Genomic DNA, 19239 nt, shown 5'->3' with positions numbered 1-19239 from the left:
TAATATTACGAGAATAAAGTTGTAACATTATGAGAATAAAGTCATAACATTACGAGAATAAAGTCGTAATATTACGAGAATAAAGTCGTAACATTATGAGAATAAAGTCATAACATTACGAGAATAAAGTCGTAATATTACGAGAATAAAGTCATAACATTATGAGAATAAAGTCATAACATTACGAGAATAAAGTTGCAACAAAAATAATCATAACATTACGAGAATAAGGTTGTAACATAACTAGAATAAAGTCATAAAACTATGAGAATAAAGTCGTGACAATGAAGTCCTAAAATTACGAGAATAAAGTCGTGAAAATACAAGAATAAAGTCATAAAATTAAGAGAATAAAGTCATAACATTACGAGAATAAAGTCGTAACATTATGAGAATAAAGTCATAAAACTATGAGAATAAAGTCGTAACAATAAAGTCCTAAAATTACGAGAATAAAGTTGTGAAAATACAACAATAAAGTCATAAAATTAAGAGAATAAAGTCATAACATTACGAGAATAAAGTCTTAACATTATGAGAATAAAGTCATAACATTACGAGAATAAAGTCGTAACATTACAAGAATAAAGTCATAACATTATGAGAATAAAGTCTTAACATTATGAGAATAAAGTCATAACATTACAAGAATAAAGTCATAACATTATGAGAATAAAGTCATAACATTACAAGAATAAAGTCATAACATTATGAGAATAAAGTCATAACATTACGAGAATAAAGTCATAACATTATGACAATAAAGTCGTAACATTACGAGAATAAAGTCATAACATTACGAGAATAAAGTCGTAACATTACGAGAATAAAGTCATAACATTATGACAATAAAGTCGTAACATTACGAGAATAAAGTCATAACATTACGAGAATAAAGTCGTAACATTACGAGAACAAAGTAATAAAATTAAGAGAATAAAGTAGTTACAATAAAGTCCTAAAATTACGTAGCCTGGGTGCCATTCCGAACTTAGTCCCGCCCACAAGGTTTGAGGTCGGGAAGTTCGGTCTGGCTCTGCTCCATAGTAGCGCGAGTATTATCGCCCACTGTCAGGCGATCCAATCAAATTGTCAGGGCGGGCTTTATATGATGATGAACAGATGATCAACAGTAACGTAATCAACCACGTGACCAAAGCGCGCTTGGGTGACAACAACATTGGCAGCCGCTGGAGAGTTGAGGTGAGTAGATTCTGATATTAGGTCTGTTCTAGAAGATATCGACAGCAAATTAATTTTAAAAGAGGAACAGAGAAACGCGATCAAGTCTCATCTTCTTATTCTAGGCGTGCAACTGCACGCTTTGATTTTTGTTGACAACAACTATGCGTGGCTTAACATACGTAACGCACTCCGTTGCTCTTATTGGTTGTAGGTCTATCCAGTTGAGTGCAGAGGCATTTTTTTCCTGGTTCGTTCAAAACACGCCCCATAATCACAGCTCTATGGAGCAGCATCAGACTCATTCTGACTAGAATTGAGTCGGACTACGTCAGGCTAAAAATTACGAGAATAAAGTCGTGAAAATACGAGAAATAAGTTCTATTTTATGACAACTCTTCCAAGAAGCCCTTTCTTCCCTAAAATGAGGAATGTGGAGCGTCGTGTGAAGTTCTACTTTAGCATCGGTTTGACAAATCAGGAAATCTTTTAGCAGCAGCATCAAACTGGGCAGGATGTCAAAGTGGACTCTGGCTGCTGATTGGTGGAGCTGGTTGGCCGTCATCTGCTGGGCGGAGCTCCAAGCTTTCTTTCTGAAACAGGTTGTTAAACGATGACTTTATTCTTGTAACATTATGACTTTATTCTCGACTTTATTCCCAGATTGTTTATTCTTCTTTGCCTTTTCTAAAAAGTGCATTAAATCAGTCCTTTATCCAAGCTGGCTTATATCCTGACCTTATAAAAAGGAGCATGCATGTAGTTAGCCAAGCCCTGTAGCTAAACCAGGTCATGAAAAGAATGTTTGTTCTCTCAGCTCTCCTGCACCCCGAGCTTTTCTATACCTTCTGTATTACAGAAGAGTTGCTGCAATACTTTTAACAAGAGTCAATGGGCAAAGATTTTTGCGCCCTATGTCGGAAATATGTCGCTTATCCGACGAAAAATGGAAGGACGCTTTACTTGTTATTAAAGATTAAATGTTTTTCTTGCACATCTAAAAAATATATATCAATAAATTTCAAAATATTTGCATTTAAATTTAGTGCCCTCTATTGACCAGCCGCCACTGGTTCTGACACACAGCAGGCAGGTGTTGTAAGGGTTTAACAGACTAAAATAATCCTAACAGCAGAATGATAACCTGAGTTATGTGTGGAGAACCAAAGGAGTTTTATTGACAGTTTGATCATGACGGCTGCTCGTCAAACACGCCTCAGCAGCTTAGATTAAAGGTTTCATGTTTAAAAATGGTCTATTATTCTTTCATAAATACCTTTAACAGAAACCTTTTTAATCTGCGCTGCCGCTGATACTAAGATGAAGTTTTAACTGTTGTTTTCTCTTACTGTTTCTTGGCTTGTAGACTAACCAAACTAATCTTTATACTCCCCTCCTGCCCCTCCCCCACAGAGGACGCCTCCTTCAACCCCTCCATCTTTAGTGCCTTACCTCCAGGTAAAACAGGGCTCAGCTCTTTCTCTCTTCTTTTCTGCTTTTGTTCCCTTTTTATCTGTTTGTTTCTTTTGTTGGGATTTTATTTGTCAGACCAACACAAAAAAAATTGCATAAATGAAAGGTCAGACTAAATCGAGACCTAAGTTCCTTACAGAGAAAAATCAAGAGATGTTGCCTGTTTTGATTTGTCAAACAGTCCACTAAGTCCGAGAGTATTAAAAGCATCTAGATTGGCTTGGCCATTCTGATGTTTTCTGGGCCTTTTGTATCTTTGAGTTTCCCTCAAAGTGAAGGAAGGAAGTCAGAAAATTCTCATACCAGCAAATTTATTGATTCCACATTTTGAAGATTTCTCCCCAGCAGAGTCAGTAGCAGGTGGCAGTTGTGGTTTGTTCTCTGCGCACCTGTAGCTTCTCTGCTCGCCCGTGTTAGAGAAAGGAAACAGCTTGTGATTGGCTACTGTTCAGGATCTCCTTGTGAAATGCCGCTGTGTTTGTGTCAAGTAACAGTAGCAGTAATGGAAATTATCATAATTTTACAGAACATGCCTGCAGCTGTCAGAACGCAGCCATCAGTTTAATAAACTAAAATAGTTAAAGATGAGTTAATTGATTAGCCTGAAGATCTTGTGCACATACTGGTCATCTTCCAGTTATCCTGACTGGGATGCAGGGCAGCAATCTCAGCAGAGACTCCCAGACTCACCCTGTCTGTAATGGAGAACCCAGCCACCCCGCAGAGGAATCTCTTCTCAGCGTCTGGACTCGTTCTTTGGGTCACTCTCCAGATTAATGATGATAGATTAGGTGTCGGGGTTGGTGGATATTGTTGTGAACCCAAATGCAGAGTAGAAGAGGCAGAGATGATTACTTAAAAAGTTTGACGAAGAAGTAAAAGAACAAAATCCAGTCCAAAACTGATCACAAGAAAACTCAAGAAACAAACAACAAGGAGACACTAGGGAGGAATAAACCTAAAGAAAAAGGATCCAGCTATGAGGAACTGAACAGGAGGTGTATATATGGGAGACAGAAACAATGGGAGGAATAATTAGGAACAGACCAGATGAAGCCACTATGAGAAAAAGCAGAGAGAGCAGAATGTTAGAGATTGAACTAACAGATTCTGCAGAGTGGGAGAATAGAGATAGAATGAAGCAGAATGATGAAAAAGGGGTCCCTATGTCCTCCAGCAGTCTAAGCCTATAGCAGCAGAACTATAGAGATAGTTCAGGATAACCTGAGCCACTCTAACTAGAAGCTTTATCAAAAAGGAAAGTTTTAAGCCTAGCCTTAAAAGTAGACAGGGTGTCTGCCTCACGGACTAAAACTGGTAGTTGGTTCCACAGGAGAGGAGCCTGAGAACTAAAAGATCTGCCTCCCATTCTACTTTTAGAAATTCTAGGAACCACTAGTAAACCTGCAGATTGAGAGCGAAGTGCTCTGTTAGGAACATAAGGAACAATCAGATCTCTGATATCAGATGGAGCTTGGCCATTTAAGGCTTTATATGTGAGAAGGAGGATTTTAAATTCTATTCTGGATTTAACAGGAAGCCAATGAAGAGAAGCCAGGATAGGAGAGATATGATCTCTCTTTTTCATTTTCATCAGAACTCTGGCTGCAGCATTTTGGATCAGCTGAAGGCTTTTAACTACAGTTTGTGGACTTCCTTATAGTAAAGAATTACAATAGTCCAGCCTTGAAGTAACAAATGAGATTTCTCATTTTTGCAATATTCCGCAGATGAAAGAAGGAAATTCTATGAACCTCCTTAATATGGGATTTAAATGACAGGTCAACCAAACCCCTGCAGCAATGCTGTCAATCTGGTTCCAGAAAGGGCCGTATGGCTGCCGGTTGTTGTTCCACCCAAGCCAGTAGCACACCAGACTCCAGTCAAGCATCAAGTCATCAGGTTAATACTGAACACGGCCCTTTCTGGAACCAGATTGACACCCCTGACCTACAGTGAAGTCTTTAGTTTCTCCCATAGTCAGGGTTAGTTTCCTGCGGTATTGATCTCTGTTGGTCCTCCAGAGCCACCGTTCTTCCTTCCTGATCGGGATCTGCCTGCCCAGCCTGTCCAGATGATGGGCTGAATCCCAGACATGAACACATGGCTGGACTCGTGGAATGCCCTCATCTCTGCTGGTCTATCACATAAAATCGCAGTAATATGTTCAGATGTTCACGATGCTGATGAACCAGATCACAAAGGTTTGAGCCTCATCATTGTTTTGGTTGACATGCAGACTGATACTATCACCGCCATATTTACACCACGCTGAGCATCAGTTTAGTCTGCCTAGCATCCATGCATCTTCCCTGGGAACCAGCCTGTTTCTGTCCTGAGCTCCAAACTAACATCTAAAGATGATGAAAGCTGCCTGCCTCCAGTGGTTCCCCATCCCGTTTCTCAGGGTCTGCATGTTTAAGCCGACTCCTTCTAGCATCACACCAGAAAAGAACGGAGAATCACCGCCTTCTGCAGAACCTGATTGCAGACGAGCCCTGATTTAAATCAGGTGTGCTGGAACAGAGACACGGCTAGAAGATGCAGGGCCCTGGGAACCAGTGCTGGGAACCACTGCTTTCAGACTCAAACAACACAGATTTCATGACCTTTTAATCCTTTCATGCCATTTTTTCCTGTGTTATCAGTCATTTCATGGAATACATGCTAACCTTTGTCTTTTCTGTTCTGCTCTGGGCTGCTGCAGACCGTCCAGACCCACCAATGGATCTGGATCTGTCAGACCCACTAGAAAGAAGTGTTCGGCTCACCTGGATCCCTGGAAACGACCACAGGAGCCCCGTTACAGGTCTGTTCTGACCTCGGTTTCCGTTGTCTCTTTGCGAGTCAGGACATATGTGACGCCTCACAGCTAAAGCACCCCCACCTCAGGGCTGAATTAGCAGCCATGGCTGTGTGTGAGCAGTGGTACTGTTCCCTCATGGCTGCAGAGTAAGGCTGATGTCCCAGGAATAGCCCCCATTGGGGGGCTCTCACATCCTCATGTTGACTAATCGAATGGGAGCATGAGGAACGCTTCTCTTCTTGGTTTAGGACTGAGTTTAGGTTAGGTTTAGGATAAGTCCATTTACATTTCAACTTAGAAAGAACAATTGCTGTGTCTTAATTTAAGGGCATTTATTTAATTATCTTATTTAAGAGTAAAAAAAATCTCATCTCGACATATTTACCTACATAAATTAAAGCTAAATACACTAATTTGTAATGTACCTGATCTCAGCCTGCTACTCCTACTGAACCTTTAAATTTTCATCAGAACTAAATGGTTCTATATTTTCAATTCAATTCGGTTTATTTCTATAGCTCCAATTCACATCATGTCATCTCAAGGCTCTTTCCAGTTCACCAGATCATCCAGTCAGATTGATTTAAAGTTTTCTATCTAAGGAAAACCAGCTGATTGCATTGACTCATTGACTCTTCAGCAATCCCTCACACTAAGCATGCTTGTAGCGACAGTGGAGAGGAAAAACTCCCTTTGAACAGGAAGAAACCTCCAGTGTGAGCGGCCATCTGCTGAGGCCCACTGGGGTTCAAGGAGACAGAAGCAGACATAGAAAAAGAAGCATAGATACAAAAGGCAACTGTCAACCAGCTCCACAGGCGGCCCCGTCCAGGAAACACACAGCCAGGCAGACGAGCTCCGAGCCAGCTCCCATGTCAGAGGATGAAGAGAGCACATCCAGTTAGTCACAGTCAGAGAAACAGGACTACACTGGAAAACAGGCCAAGCTCCAACATCTAGAAACAAAGGTGTTGATGGCAGAAGCACAGCTGATATTTCTCTCCAGGATGGAGTCACAGCCAAACAGGAACAGACCAGATGAAGCTACTATGAGAAAAAGCAGAGAGAGCAGAACGTTAGAGATTGAACTAATAGATTCTGCAGAGTGGGAGAATAGAGATAGAATGAAGCAGAATGATGAAAAAGGGGTCCCTATGTCCTCCAGCAGTCTAAGCCTATAGCAGCAGAGCTATAGAGATAGATCAGGATAACCTGAGCCACTCTAACTAGAAGCTTTATCAAAAAGGAAAGTTTTAAGCCTAGCCTTAAAAGTAGACAGACTTTTTGGTCATGTCAAAATGTATAAACAATATTTTTTAAACTAAAAATTAACATCCTGGTTCTGTTAAGTCCGTGGTACCCTGGTGACCCAGTACCTCTCCCTGGTTTGATCCGTTCTTCTGAAGCTGGTTGTGGTTTCTGCAGAGTTCTTGGTCCAGTTTGAGGAGGACCGCTGGGAAGCAGGCAGATGGCAGAACCTCTCCTCTTTCCCAGGAGACCTCAACTCCGTCATCCTGCAGCTCGCCCCCAACATCAACTACCAGTTCAGGGTCATCGCCATTAACTCCGTGGGTCGGAGTTCTCCAAGCCGGCCCTCGCCTCGATACAAAACCAGTGGGGCTCGTGAGTGACATCACACTTTGCTCAAATCCCAATAAAACCAAACAGTAAACCGTTGAATGAATGAATTTATAGATCTTTAGCAGACGTCCCCATGTTCATGATGTTTATTAGCGATTTGTAGCTCAATCTGTTTAAAGTGAAAGACTTTAAGCAGAATAACTGATCTAATTTAAAGTATAACTTTTAATCCTTCCCTGCTTTCTTTCTCGCTGTAAATCTTTCCATTTTTTTTTTTCATCCAGCCCCAGATGTCATTCCCAGAGATCTACGTGGATGGGGCTCAAAAAAGGACAACATGGAGATCACCTGGGAGGTAAGATGGCTGCTGCAAAGGTAACAGAAACCATCATCACACTCAGCATTCAGTGGGACTGACAAGAGATCAAATATGGAGATTAGGTTTTCCTCTTTAGCTTTTTTAACTGTAATATATTTCAAACAGTAATTCATTACAGAAAGAATTAAAAAACAATAAAATCCTGCTCAGCACTTCACTGGAGAGAATAAAGGAAACACCAAGTGATGCACGAAGTCCTAAAAGTATCGGTAAAGTAAAATAGAATAAATAAAGTAATTATAATAATAATAATCATAATGATAATATTAAAGTAAAAGTATTTATTACTGATGTTAAAGTATTGAAGTACTCACTTTTGAGAGTACTTAGGTATTAAGTACAGATAAAATTTCCTAAATCAGAACATTTCTGTCTAATTTTCAGAGTAATTTCAAACAACCTGAAACTTTCAGAAAGCACCTAATGTATTGATACGTAGAACCACCTATTATAGATCCTACACCACCTGGAAAGAACTTCTGCATAGAAATAACACAAAAAAGAAGGACAGATATTTGATTTTTTTGTTATGTAAAAACAAACCAAAAAGAAATGAGGAGAGTCTTGATTCTCCTCTTTCTTTCTCTATATAAAAGAGGTTAAAGGCTGAATCTATTAGAAACTAGAACTCTGATCTGAGACTCTGAACAACTTGGCCTCATGGAGGGCCCCTCCATTTCCAGGAAGCACCCCCTGAAAAATTACTCAAGTAAAGTAAAAATACTTTAAAAACATACTTGCTCTAATGATTTATTCTATTTAAGTTTCTTTGCAACACCAACATGTTCGCAAACACTGTCTGAAAAAGGAGAACTTTCATCAAACTTTGAACTGCTGATAGATGTTAGACAGGCGTTCCAGACCGCTCTGTTTTCAGATGTTTTCAATCAGTTCTGCTGTTTCCTCTACAATCCAACCAAAGCGAACAAGTGTCAGGGTAGAATTATAATCCTAATCTACACCTCCGTCTGGCAGATTAACCTGGAAGGTTTGTTGTGTCTCTTCAGCCGCTGCAGGATATGCAGAGAAACGGTCCAAACTTGCAGTACAGCGTGTGGTGGAGACGAAAAGATTCTGGGGAGGAGTGGAGCAATGTGACCACGTTCCACACCAAATATACCGTCCATCCCACTGAAACATATGTGCCTTACGAGATCAAAATCCAGGCAAGGAATGATTTTGGTTCAGGACCGGAGTCAAATATTGTCGTCGGATTTTCCGGAGAGGACAGTGAGTATGCATGAGAATTTCAGCAAACATTAAAAAAGCAAACGTAGATTTTCCTGAGTAACAAGGAAAGAGTAAACATGAGCTGTTTGATCTGCTCTCAGAGCCCACTGAGGCCCCCACTGAGCTGCGGGTGTCAAAGGTTGGCAGCACCACAGCCAATGTCCACTGGAAGCCTGTGGATCTCAGCACTATCCAGGGGGAGTTCAAGGAGTATCGAGTAAGAAGGAGGAAGGTTTTGCACTGAGAGCTGTCTCCAACGTAGCCCACTCATCACTTTCCATCATGTCCTCTTTTTGCCTCTCCCTATAACTCCCAGCTATACTACTCCCGTCAGTCCAGTCTGATCAAAGAGCGGGGGGTGAGGAAGGAGAAGAAGACCACTGGTTTCTACACCACTGTGCCGGAACCATCTGGCATTCTTAAAGACTTGGTGCCCTACTCCAATTATAGCATGTTCATGGTGGTGGCGAACAATGGCTTTGAGAGTAACCCCAGTAACAGAGTGGAATTCAGCACCAAGGAGGATGGTGAGGACACAAAGCATCAATCCACATAAACCATGAGGGCGAGTTCACTCTAAACCATGAGTTATGATAAACAACAGTGTCATCTCAAAGTCCTGCAGCCCTTTCCTGAGTACAGTAGTAGTCATTCTAAATTTCCCCCCTTTCCTTTGCTGGTTCCTTGGTTGGCCCTTGGCTGGTCCTTGGCTGGTCCTTGGCTGGCCCTTGGCTGGTCCTCTGCTGGTCCTTGGCTGGACCTTGGCTGTTCCTTGGTTGGCCCTTGGCTGGTCCTTGGCTGGACCTTGGCTGTTCCTTGGTTGGCCCTTGGCTGGTCCTTGGTTGGCCCTTGGCTGGTCCTCTGCTTGTCCTTGGCTGGACCTTGGCTGTTCCTTGGTTGGCCCTTGGCTGGTCCTTGGCTGGTCCTTGGCTGGCCCTTGGCTGGTCCTCGGTTGGCCCTTGGCTGGTCCTTGGCTGGACCTTGGCTGTTCCTTGGTTGGCCCTTGGCTGGTCCTTGGCTGTTCCTTGGTTGGCCCTTGGCTGGTCCTTGGCTGGTCCTTGGCTGGTCCTCTGCTGGTCCTCGGTTGGCCCTTGGCTGGTCCTTGGCTGGACCTTGGCTGTTCCTTGGTTGGCCCTTGGCTGGTCCTTGGCTGTTCCTTGGTTGGCCCTTGGCTGGTCCTTGGCTGGTCCTCTGCTGGTCCTCGGTTGGCCCTTGGCTGGTCCTTGGCTGGACCTTGGCTGTTCCTTGGTTGGCCCTTGGCTGGTCCTTGGCTGGACCTTGGCTGTTCCTTGGTTGGTCCTTGGCTGGACCTTGGCTGGTCCTTGGCTGGACCTTGGCTTGTCCTTGGCTGTTCCTTGGCTGGACCTTGGCTGTTCCTTGGCTGGTCCTTGGCTGGAACTTGGCTGGTCCTTGGCTGGACCTTGGCTGTTCCTTGGTTGGCCCTTTGTTGGCCCTTGGCTGGTCCTTGGCTGGCCCTTGGCTGGTCCTCTGCTGGTCCTTGGCTGGTCCTCTGCTGGTCCTTGGCTGGACCTTGGCTGTTCCTTGGTTGGCCCTTGGCTGGTCCTTGGCTGGACCTTGGCTGTTCCTTGGTTGGCCCTTGGCTGGTCCTTGGTTGGCCCTTGGCTGGTCCTTGGCTGGTCCTTGGCTGGCCCTTGGCTGGTCCTCTGATGGTCCTCTGCTGGTCCTTGGCTGTCCCTTGGCTGGACCTTGGCTGGTCCTTGGCTGGACCTTGGCTGGACCTTGGCTGGTCCTTGGCTGGACCTTGGCTGGTCCTTGGCTGGTCCTTGGCTGGACCTTGGCTGGTCCTTGGCTGGACATTGGTTGGCCCTTGGCTGGCCCTTGGCTGGTCCTTGGCTGGTCCTTGGCTGGCCCTTGGCTGGTCCTCTGCCGGTCCTTGGCTGGACCTTGGCTGTTCCTTGGTTGGCCCTTGGCTGGTCCTTGGTTGGCCCTTGGCTGGTCCTTGGCTGGTCCTTGGCTGGTCCTTGGCTGTTCCTTGGCTGGTCCTTGGCTGGTCCTTGGCTGGACCTTGGCTGGACCTTGGCTGGACCTTGGCTGGTCCTTGGCTGGACCTTGGCTGGTCCTTGGCTGGTCCTTGGCTGGACCTTGGCTGGTCCTTGGCTGGACATTGGTTGGCCCTTGGCTGGCCCTTGGCTGGTCCTTGGCTGGTCCTTGGCTGGCCCTTGGCTGGTCCTCTGCCGGTCCTTGGCTGGACCTTGGCTGTTCCTTGGTTGGCCCTTGGCTGGTCCTTGGTTGGCCCTTGGCTGGTCCTTGGCTGGTCCTTGGCTGGTCCTTGGCTGTTCCTTGGCTGGTCCTTGGCTGGTCCTTGGCTGGACCTTGGCTGGACCTTGGCTGGACCTTGGCTGGTCCTTGGCTGGACCTTGGCTGGTCCTTGGCTGGTCCTTGGCTGGACCTTGGTTGGCCCTTGGCTGGCCCTTGGCTGGTCCTTGGCTGGTCCTTGGCTGGCCCTTGGCTGGTCCTCTGCCGGTCCTTGGCTGGTCCTCTGCCGGTCCTTGGCTGGTCCTCTGCCGGTCCTTGGCTGGTCCTCTGCCGGTCCTTGGCTGGACCTTGGCTGTTCCTTGGTTGGCCCTTGGCTGGTCCTTGGTTGGCCCTTTGCTGGTCCTTGGCTGGTCCTTGGCTGGTCCTTGGCTGTTCCTTGGCTGGTCCTTGGCTGGTCCTTGGCTGGTCCTTGGCTGGACCTTGGCTGGACCTTGGCTGGACCTTGGCTGGTCCTTGGCTGGACCTTGGCTGGTCCTTGGCTGGTCCTTGGCTGGACCTTGGTTGGCCCTTGGCTGGCCCTTGGCTGGTCCTTGGCTGGCCCTTGGCTGGCCCTTGGCTGGTCCTTGGCTGGTCCTTGGCTGGCCCTTGGCTGGTCCTCTGCTGGTCCTTGGCTGAACCTTGGCTGTTCCTTGGTTGGCCCTTGGCTGGTCCTTGGCTGGACCTTGGCTGTTCCTTGGTTGGCCCTTGGCTGGTCCTTGGTTGGCCCTTGGCTGGTCCTTGGCTGGTTCTTGGCTGGTCCTTGGCTGGACCTTGGCTGGTCCTTGGCTGGACCTTGGCTGGTTCTTGGCTGGACCTTGGCTGGTCCTTGGCTGGACCTTGGCTGGTCCTTGGCTGGACCTTGGTTGGCCCTTGGCTGGCCCTTGGCTGGTCCCCTACAGTTCATTTTTAAACACCAATCTTTGTAGTAAAATATTCTTTCTGTCATGATTTCTGGACATTAAAATCTGCAGAGAAGCGTTATCTCCTGCTCAGACCCTGTAAATCAGTGAAAGGGAGTAAAAAAATATGCAAGAGGGAGTCACTCCAGTGGCTGGAACTTGGCTGCCATGCACTTGGCATTTTACTAGGAAGGGATTTTTTTTTTCTTTTTTAGGGTTTTTACGGCACTAGTGGCTCTTTTTTGTGACAGTAGGCTTACAGGAAAAGGAGTATTAGAGAAGGGGAGAGACTTGCAGCAAAGGATCAGCCGTGTGAAGGACTAAAGCGTCCGTACATGGGTCGTGCACACCAACCACTTCGCCACCCGCAAACCGGACGGAAAGGCCATTTTGAATGACTGCTACTGTTTGTATGATTTGATTTTGGCTTGAAAAGGATTGCATGATGTCTGTCTACCAAGTTCTTTAAAGCCTCTTTTCCACTGAAAATGGGAGATTCACTCGTGTTTTTCTATCATGGGTTGACCCAGTAACAATCAGCATTTGGCTCCCTTCCTATTGGCAATAGAAGCTGGTCTAAACCCTCACTGCCAGCTGCGCGTCTAGTGAAACCATAATGCTATGTTAGTGCTTGTGATGTCATCAGTTCAACATAAATCAGGGAAGTAGAAAATGGAGAGCAGCATGGAAGGAAGCCAGGGCGTAGTCAGGGTGTTTTATTGTTTCGCTGTACTATCTGTCTTAATACCTGTCAGCAGAGCTGCTCCATGTTTATCGCATGTAAACAGAGTTGTTTCCGCTTGTTAGATCAAAACCGACTGGCGCAGTGTTCACGTCCGTACTAGAGACTGACATTTTTTGGGATTCCCGTGGGATGGGAGTCAGTATTAGTAACGATCACGTGATTGGGACGCTACAGGATTAAACATTAACGGGAGCAGACGGGAGCTGGAGCAAACCAATAGTAACTAAAAAAAAAACTAGGATCGATGCCAAAAAATAAAATAAAATAGAAAGAAAAAAAATCCAGTACTGGCGCCGCCATTTTGTAGTTTTTTTCCTTGAAGCCTACACTATAATGCGAGTCAAAAAAACTACACGACCCAAAAACCAACAGTGCTTCTGCTCTGAGTTTTTCACCCGCGCTCAAAAACAACAAGAATGGGAGTGGGAGTAATTTCACCAGGAGTGGGACGGGACAGGATTTAGATCTATACTCTGGCCCGGGACACCATTTTTTTCTGTGGGAGTGGGACGGGACAAGAGTGAAAATCCACTCCCGTGTCAGTCTCTAGTCCGTACGCTGCGTTCAATGGTATCACCTAATTTAGCGGGTCAACCAGCAAAGGTGTTCCCACAGCATTTAATAAGAACATTTTAATAAGGGTGGCCAGGCAATAACCAATGTACGCTGAGGGCTGTTCGAAAGCTAACAGGAGTCAGATCCTCTGGGTCAATCTGCAATGATCAAATGACCACAGCATCATTTTTTCTAAATTAGGACAACATATACTTTCCTACATCCTTTGCTAACAAATAGATGCATACATTTAAACATCTATGCTGTGTAAATAAAAAGTATAGTGGACAAAACTTGGGGCAAACATTTGGGGCAAACATTTTTTCCACCGTCATTACTTACCTACTTACATTTACTTATTAATCTCTGATTTTCAATTCAGTTTATTTCGATATTTCTATAATTCACATCATGTCATCTCAAGGCTCTTCCCAGTTCACCAGATCATCAAGTCAGATTGATTCAAAGTTTTCTATCTAAGGAAAACCAGCTGATGGCATCGACTCATTGACTCTTCAGCAATCCCTCACACTAAACATGCTTGTAGCGACAGTGGAGAGGAAAAACTCCCTTTGAAGAGGAAGAAACCTCCAGCAGAACCAGGCTCAGTGTGAGCGGCCGTCTGCTGAGAAGCAGACAGAAGCAGAGATACAAAAAGAAAAAAAATTGAAGCTGTGAGCTATCTTATCAAACAGTAAACTAGCTTCACAGGTGGCTTTGTCTGGGAAAGAAACTGTTAATCAGACAAACTCTGAGCCAGTAGTAAAGATTCTGCAGAGCGGGAGAATAGAGATAGAATGAAGCAGAATGATGAAAAAGGGGTCCCTATGTCCTCCAGCAGTCTAAGCCTATAGCAGCAGAACTATAGAGATAGATCAGGATAACCTGAGCCACTCTAACACATTGTTTATATTCTCAAGTAATTGTAAATATATATAGAAAAATTTTAATTTGTAATTGAGAGTATTACTGCTGCCTTCGACTGTATTAGAGGGAACAAAAGGAGCTGACCAATGATTTGATAAGGGTGGCCATGCCCCCCCATCTAGCTTCGCCCCTGAGTGACATTCCTTTAAATTTTTTCATTTGTTTCAAAACAAAGGTTTTCCAGGTTAAACCTTAAAAAAACTCTTTTTATGTGAGAATTTTTTGAAAAACAACACGTTTTAGTAAAGCTTTGAACGTCAGGCTTGCTTTATGTTTTGCTCCTTCTTACTTCGGATGTTGAAATAACGAATCTAAAACTGAATAATGATTTCTTTTTGGTTTTTCTGGAATTGCAGTCCCGGACGCACCAAGGTTCTTCAGGATTAACCGCCGAAGTCTGGACACCCTCTACTTGGAATGGGGCAAACCTTTAGAACCCAACGGCGTTATAATTGGCTACCAGCTCGTTTACCAAAGAGGTAACTCCTTCTTTGCAAAGCCTGATATGTTAAACCAGAAAACAAAGGGACATCTTGGTGTGGAAAAATTTAGCTTTTTTTACATTTTATTTGTCAACCAAAAACTTGCATATATTTTATTATTATTATGTAATAGACCAATGAAAAGTAACCCATAGTTTTGAAGTAGAACAGGAAAATAAAGGTCTTTATTTTTGTTTACAAATAAAAAGTCTTTAAAGTGTGGCAAACATTTATATCCATCACTTTTAATTCTTAAAGTTCTAAAGAAAATTCAATCATTCATAGATAGTTCATCTGTGTGAAATCACAGTAAATTATGTATGCAGACGTTTTGTCTTTGACCTCATAGGTTTGTTAAAAAACACAAGGGAAGGAAACCAGCAGGCAGGTCAGGAAGAAATCAGGTAAAAAAATGGCGGCTGTACACCACAAGGGGGCAGAAGAGCAGCAACTGCTCTGGTAAGACCAGCTCAAAACTTACATTGAAATGAATCTCTAAAAACTGCCATTGCACATCATCCTCAACACACCATCCAGATGCTTTGGGGACACTTTTTTCTTTAGCCTGCTACTCAGCGTATTAAGATCTTAAATGGTGCTAAATAAAGCGCTATGCAGCGGTAGACCAGAACTACAGTCTGTTCAAAGCTAAAGGAGACACACGCTTAAGCCCAAGAAGCTGTACCTGCAGAGGGAAGGTACAGAGTACGGACCAAAGGCCCAAAAACCAATGCTTTCTACTCATTTATTTTAATTTCTAGAAAACTTTCAGGTCCTGTTTCCTGCTTTTTTATATTACCTAAAGACAACTAAAGGAATATATATATAACGGAATATTGTTTTCACCCTACAAAATATTAATTTATCATGAAATATTCATTCTATGGTGCTGAGTTTTTAAACTGCTTTATTAGCCTGTAGCATGAAGCTGCTTTATTAGGCTGCAACATCTTACTATCTAATGAGATCAACATAAAATAACTTTTACTTTGCTTTATTAAGGCTCAGAGTGACTCTGACGCCTGGATATATGTTATAAAATCTTCTGTTTATAAATCTTTCTGTTCACATTTAGCTGTTTAAACTCAGCAGTTAAACCAAGCTTTGAACCTGCTCTGTGTTTCCAGTCAACGGTTCCAGGTTGGGTCCCCAGCAGATCAAGACCTTCTGGCCAAATGTGACGAGTTTCACTCTCCGCCTGCCGGAGCGATCGGCGCGCTACAAGTTCAGCCTGTCGGCGCTCACCAAGGTGGGAGCAGGAGAGGTCTATGCTGAAGAATCGCCACACTTTACCAACGAAGGTGAGGATCGCTGAAGGACTTCTGCTCATTTTCTCCAGTTGATCATTCTGATGAGTTTTCCTGATTAGGAGGAGAAAAGGAAAGAAATAAGATTCTAGATCAGCTCCTTTGGCCTGAGAAAAGCAGCAGGACTTTTTCCAGAATATGTAGTTTCCATTATTTGACATTGTTAAACATTCAGAAATACATACAATAAAGCCAAATTTTAACCTCCTGCAGATTTAGCTTTGAACTTATTGTCATTGAATCAAGAAGTTTGTTTCTCTCAGAAAAATACAGAATAATATGTATTTATTTGTATTTCATCCAAGATACAATGTCAAAAAGTAATCATAGCTTCTAAATAATCAATTGAGACTTCCCCTTCTTACGAGGCTTATTTTTTCACTGGTTTTTTTATGATTTTCTGACTCATCAGTAGGTTTGGAAGCCCTCTTTGCCATCACCCTAATGATTGTACAGTAGAAAGCTGAAGTCTATAAAAAGCTTTTCAGTCTTACTGACCTAAAGGAAGTTCAGTGAAAAGTCTACAGTTCTTACAGCTGCGCAATACTTCATGTTTTTAGCCTCAAACCTCCTTCTACAAGCTGTAAAATCATGCTTACATCTTCCTTGCTGTTAAGCGTTCCTATTGCCTCCATATTGGCCTGACGAAACGTCCTGCCTCATGTTGATGATCTGAATGTGTTGTGAATTATTCTGTGATTTGATGTTGTTATTTTTTGGGCTTTAGCATAACTTCATGCATGCTTCAGTCATCCACACATGTTTGCTTCCAAAAAGCGTAGAAAAACAAGAACAATTGGACTTTATTCTGCTTGGACTCGTTGGGCCTAGTGTTGCAGTGTTGATGAGAGCCAAACAGAAGGTTCTGACCTGTTTGGGTTCTTCTCTGTAACCTGAGGCGCCAGCTCTAATATATGCAGCAGACAGCTTTGTACCCCTGGGCCCTGATGATGACTCCTCTACTTCATTCCCTTTGACCTAGTTATCCTACTCATTTCTGAGCCGGTGGCATTCTACCTTCTACCTTTGGAGATGAAAAACTCTCATAGAAGAAGAAGGCAAATAGAAGAAATACATTCAGTCAAGATTAAAGGAGCCAAGGTCCAGCCAGGGACCAGTGAGGGACCAGCCAAGGACCAGTGAGGGACCAGCCAAGGACCAGCCAGGGACTAGCAAAGGACCAGCGAAGGTCCAGCCAGGGACCAGCTAAGGTCCAGCCAAAGACCAGCCAAGGTCCAGCCAGGGACTAGCAAAGGACCAGTGAGGGACCAGCCAAGGACCAGCGAAGGTCCAGCCAGGGACCAGCCAAGGTCCAGCCAGGGACCAGCCAAGGACCAGTGAGGGACCAGCCAAGGTCCAGCCAGGGACCAGCTAAGGTCCAGCCAAAGACCAGCCAAGGACCAGCCAAGAACCAGCCAAAGACCAGCCAAGGACCAGCCAAGAACCAGCCAAGGACCAGTGAGGGACCAGCCAAGGACCAGCGAAGGTACAGCCAGGGACCAGATAAGGTCCAGCAAAGGACCAGCCAAGGTCCAGCCAAAGACCAGCCAAGGACCAGTCAATAACCAGCCAAGGTCCAGCCAAAGACCAGCCAAGGACCAGCCACGGACCAGCAAAGGACCAGTGAGAGACCAGCCAAGGACCAGCGAAGGTCCAGCCAGGGACCAGCTAAGGTCCAGCAAAGGACCAGCCAAGGTCCAGCCAAAGACCAGCCAAGGACCAGCCAAAGACCAGCCAAGAACCAGCCAAGGACCAGTGAGGTCCAGCCAAGGACCAGCGAAGGTCCAGCCAGGGACCAGCTAAGGTCCAGCAAAGGACCAGCCAAAGTCCAGCCAAAGACCAGCCAAGGACCAGCCAAAGACCAGCCAAGGACCAGCCAAGAACCAGCCAAGAACCAGCCAGGGACCAGCCAAGGACCAGCGAAGGTCCAGCCAGGGACCAGCTAAGGTCCAGCAAAGGACCAGCCAAGGTCCAGCCAAAGACCAGCCAAGGACCACCCAAGGGCCAGCCAAGAACCAGCCAGGGACCAGCCAAGGGCCAGCGAAGGTCCAGCCAGGGACCAGCTAAGGTCCAGCAAAGGACCAGCCAAGGTCCAGCCAAAGACCAGCCAAGGACCACCCAAGGACCAGCCAAGAACCAGCCAAGGACCAGTGAGGGACCAGCCAAGGACCAGCGAAGGTCCAGCCAGGGACCAGCTAAGGTCCAGCAAAGGACCAGCCAAGGTCCAGCCAAAGACCAGCCAAGGACCACCCAAGGACCAGCCAAGAACCAGCCAGGGACCAGCCAAGGACCAGCGAAGGTCCAGCCAGGGACCAGCTAAGGTCCAGCAAAGGACCAGCCAAGGTCCAGCCAAAGACCAGCCAAGGACCACCCAAGGACCAGCCAAGAACCAGCCAGGGACCAGCCAAGGACCAGCGAAGGTCCAGCCAGGGACCAGCTAAGGTCCAGCAAAGGACCAGCCAAGGTCCAGCCAAAGACCAGCCAAGGACCACCCAAGGACCAGCCAAGAACCAGCCAGGGACCAGCCAAGGACCAGCGAAGGTCCAGCCAGGGACCAGCTAAGGTCCAGCAAAGGACCAGCCAAGGTCCAGCCAAAGACCAGCCAAGGACCACCCAAGGACCAGCCAAGAACCAGCCAGGGACCAGCCAAGGACCAGCGAAGGTCCAGCCAGGGACCAGCTAAGGTCCAGCAAAGGACCAGCCAAGGTCCAGCCAAAGACCAGCCAAGAACCAGCCCAGGTCGCATAAATGAAAGTGGAGAAATTTTGAATGTCTACTACTGTAAGGCAAAATATCACCAAAAGAAACAAAACTTTCTAGTAAATTTGACCTTTTTCTTTCAGAGGAAACTAGGGTAAAATCCAGGGGAAAAAAAACATCCATAAGAAAATCCCATCCCTGGCACCAGCTCTTGTGCATATTTATAAATAATCTAAAATAAAATCAGCTCTCCATTTTATTCACTGTATAGTGTCTTACAACAGTTGTCCTTCCATCTAAAAGCGTGTGACCTGTCCAGCAGGATGGTTTCCAGTTGGCTGGCTGATGACTGAACCCAGCTGATTGGTTCATTTCTCACACCAGAGACTTGGTTTAAAACCATGTTGTTCTTCCTTCCTGTTTTACCCACAGCTTTCCTTTGTCCTTTGTGTCTCTGCAGAAAACTTTACTCATGCTACAGATGTAGGTAATGGGGAACATAATAACAGTCTCTCTGACCATTGCCACCCAACACTGACTTCTATTATCCCTGTCCAGAACAACAGCAGCAGTGCAGTCACCGTTCTGTCTCACTCTGTTCACAGCAGCATGAGATTCAATTGGCTCCTATTTTACTGCTATAAAGGAAACCGGTAAATGTGCAAAGTCACATTTTCAAAAGTTTAGAAATGGTCAAATTCTTGGTTCACACGACAA

The 19239-nt window shown here is 45.2% G+C and overlaps 1 protein-coding gene across 3 annotated transcripts in view; it reads left to right on the top strand.

The window, feature by feature from the left end:
* nfasca (neurofascin homolog (chicken) a) overlaps positions 1 to 19239 on the top strand; it is a 138813-nt gene that overhangs the window by 76028 nt on the left and 43546 nt on the right. For 2 of the 3 annotated variants that reach the window (XM_038289160.1, XM_038289161.1), the window contains 7 exons: positions 2596 to 2640; positions 5363 to 5464; positions 6887 to 7084; positions 7327 to 7397; positions 8429 to 8651; positions 8753 to 8868; positions 8968 to 9244. In XM_038289160.1, the coding sequence (XP_038145088.1) occupies positions 2596 to 2640; positions 5363 to 5464; positions 6887 to 7084; positions 7327 to 7397; positions 8429 to 8651; positions 8753 to 8868; positions 8968 to 9207 (995 nt within the window). In that variant the 3' untranslated portion in view covers positions 9208 to 9244. Of the gene's footprint in view, positions 1 to 2595; positions 2641 to 5362; positions 5465 to 6886; positions 7085 to 7326; positions 7398 to 8428; positions 8652 to 8752; positions 8869 to 8967; positions 9245 to 14389; positions 14513 to 15642; positions 15817 to 18982; positions 19010 to 19239 lie in introns of those variants that run through there. The other variant, XM_038289162.1, reaches the window with a different exon arrangement.

This window comes from Cyprinodon tularosa, unplaced genomic scaffold (assembly GCF_016077235.1).
Source record: "Cyprinodon tularosa strain WSP-4 unplaced genomic scaffold, ASM1607723v1 ctg264, whole genome shotgun sequence".
NCBI lineage: Eukaryota > Metazoa > Chordata > Actinopteri > Cyprinodontiformes > Cyprinodontidae > Cyprinodon > Cyprinodon tularosa.
Note: the sequence above shows the minus strand (reverse complement) of the source record. Positions and strands in the feature narration are given on the sequence as shown.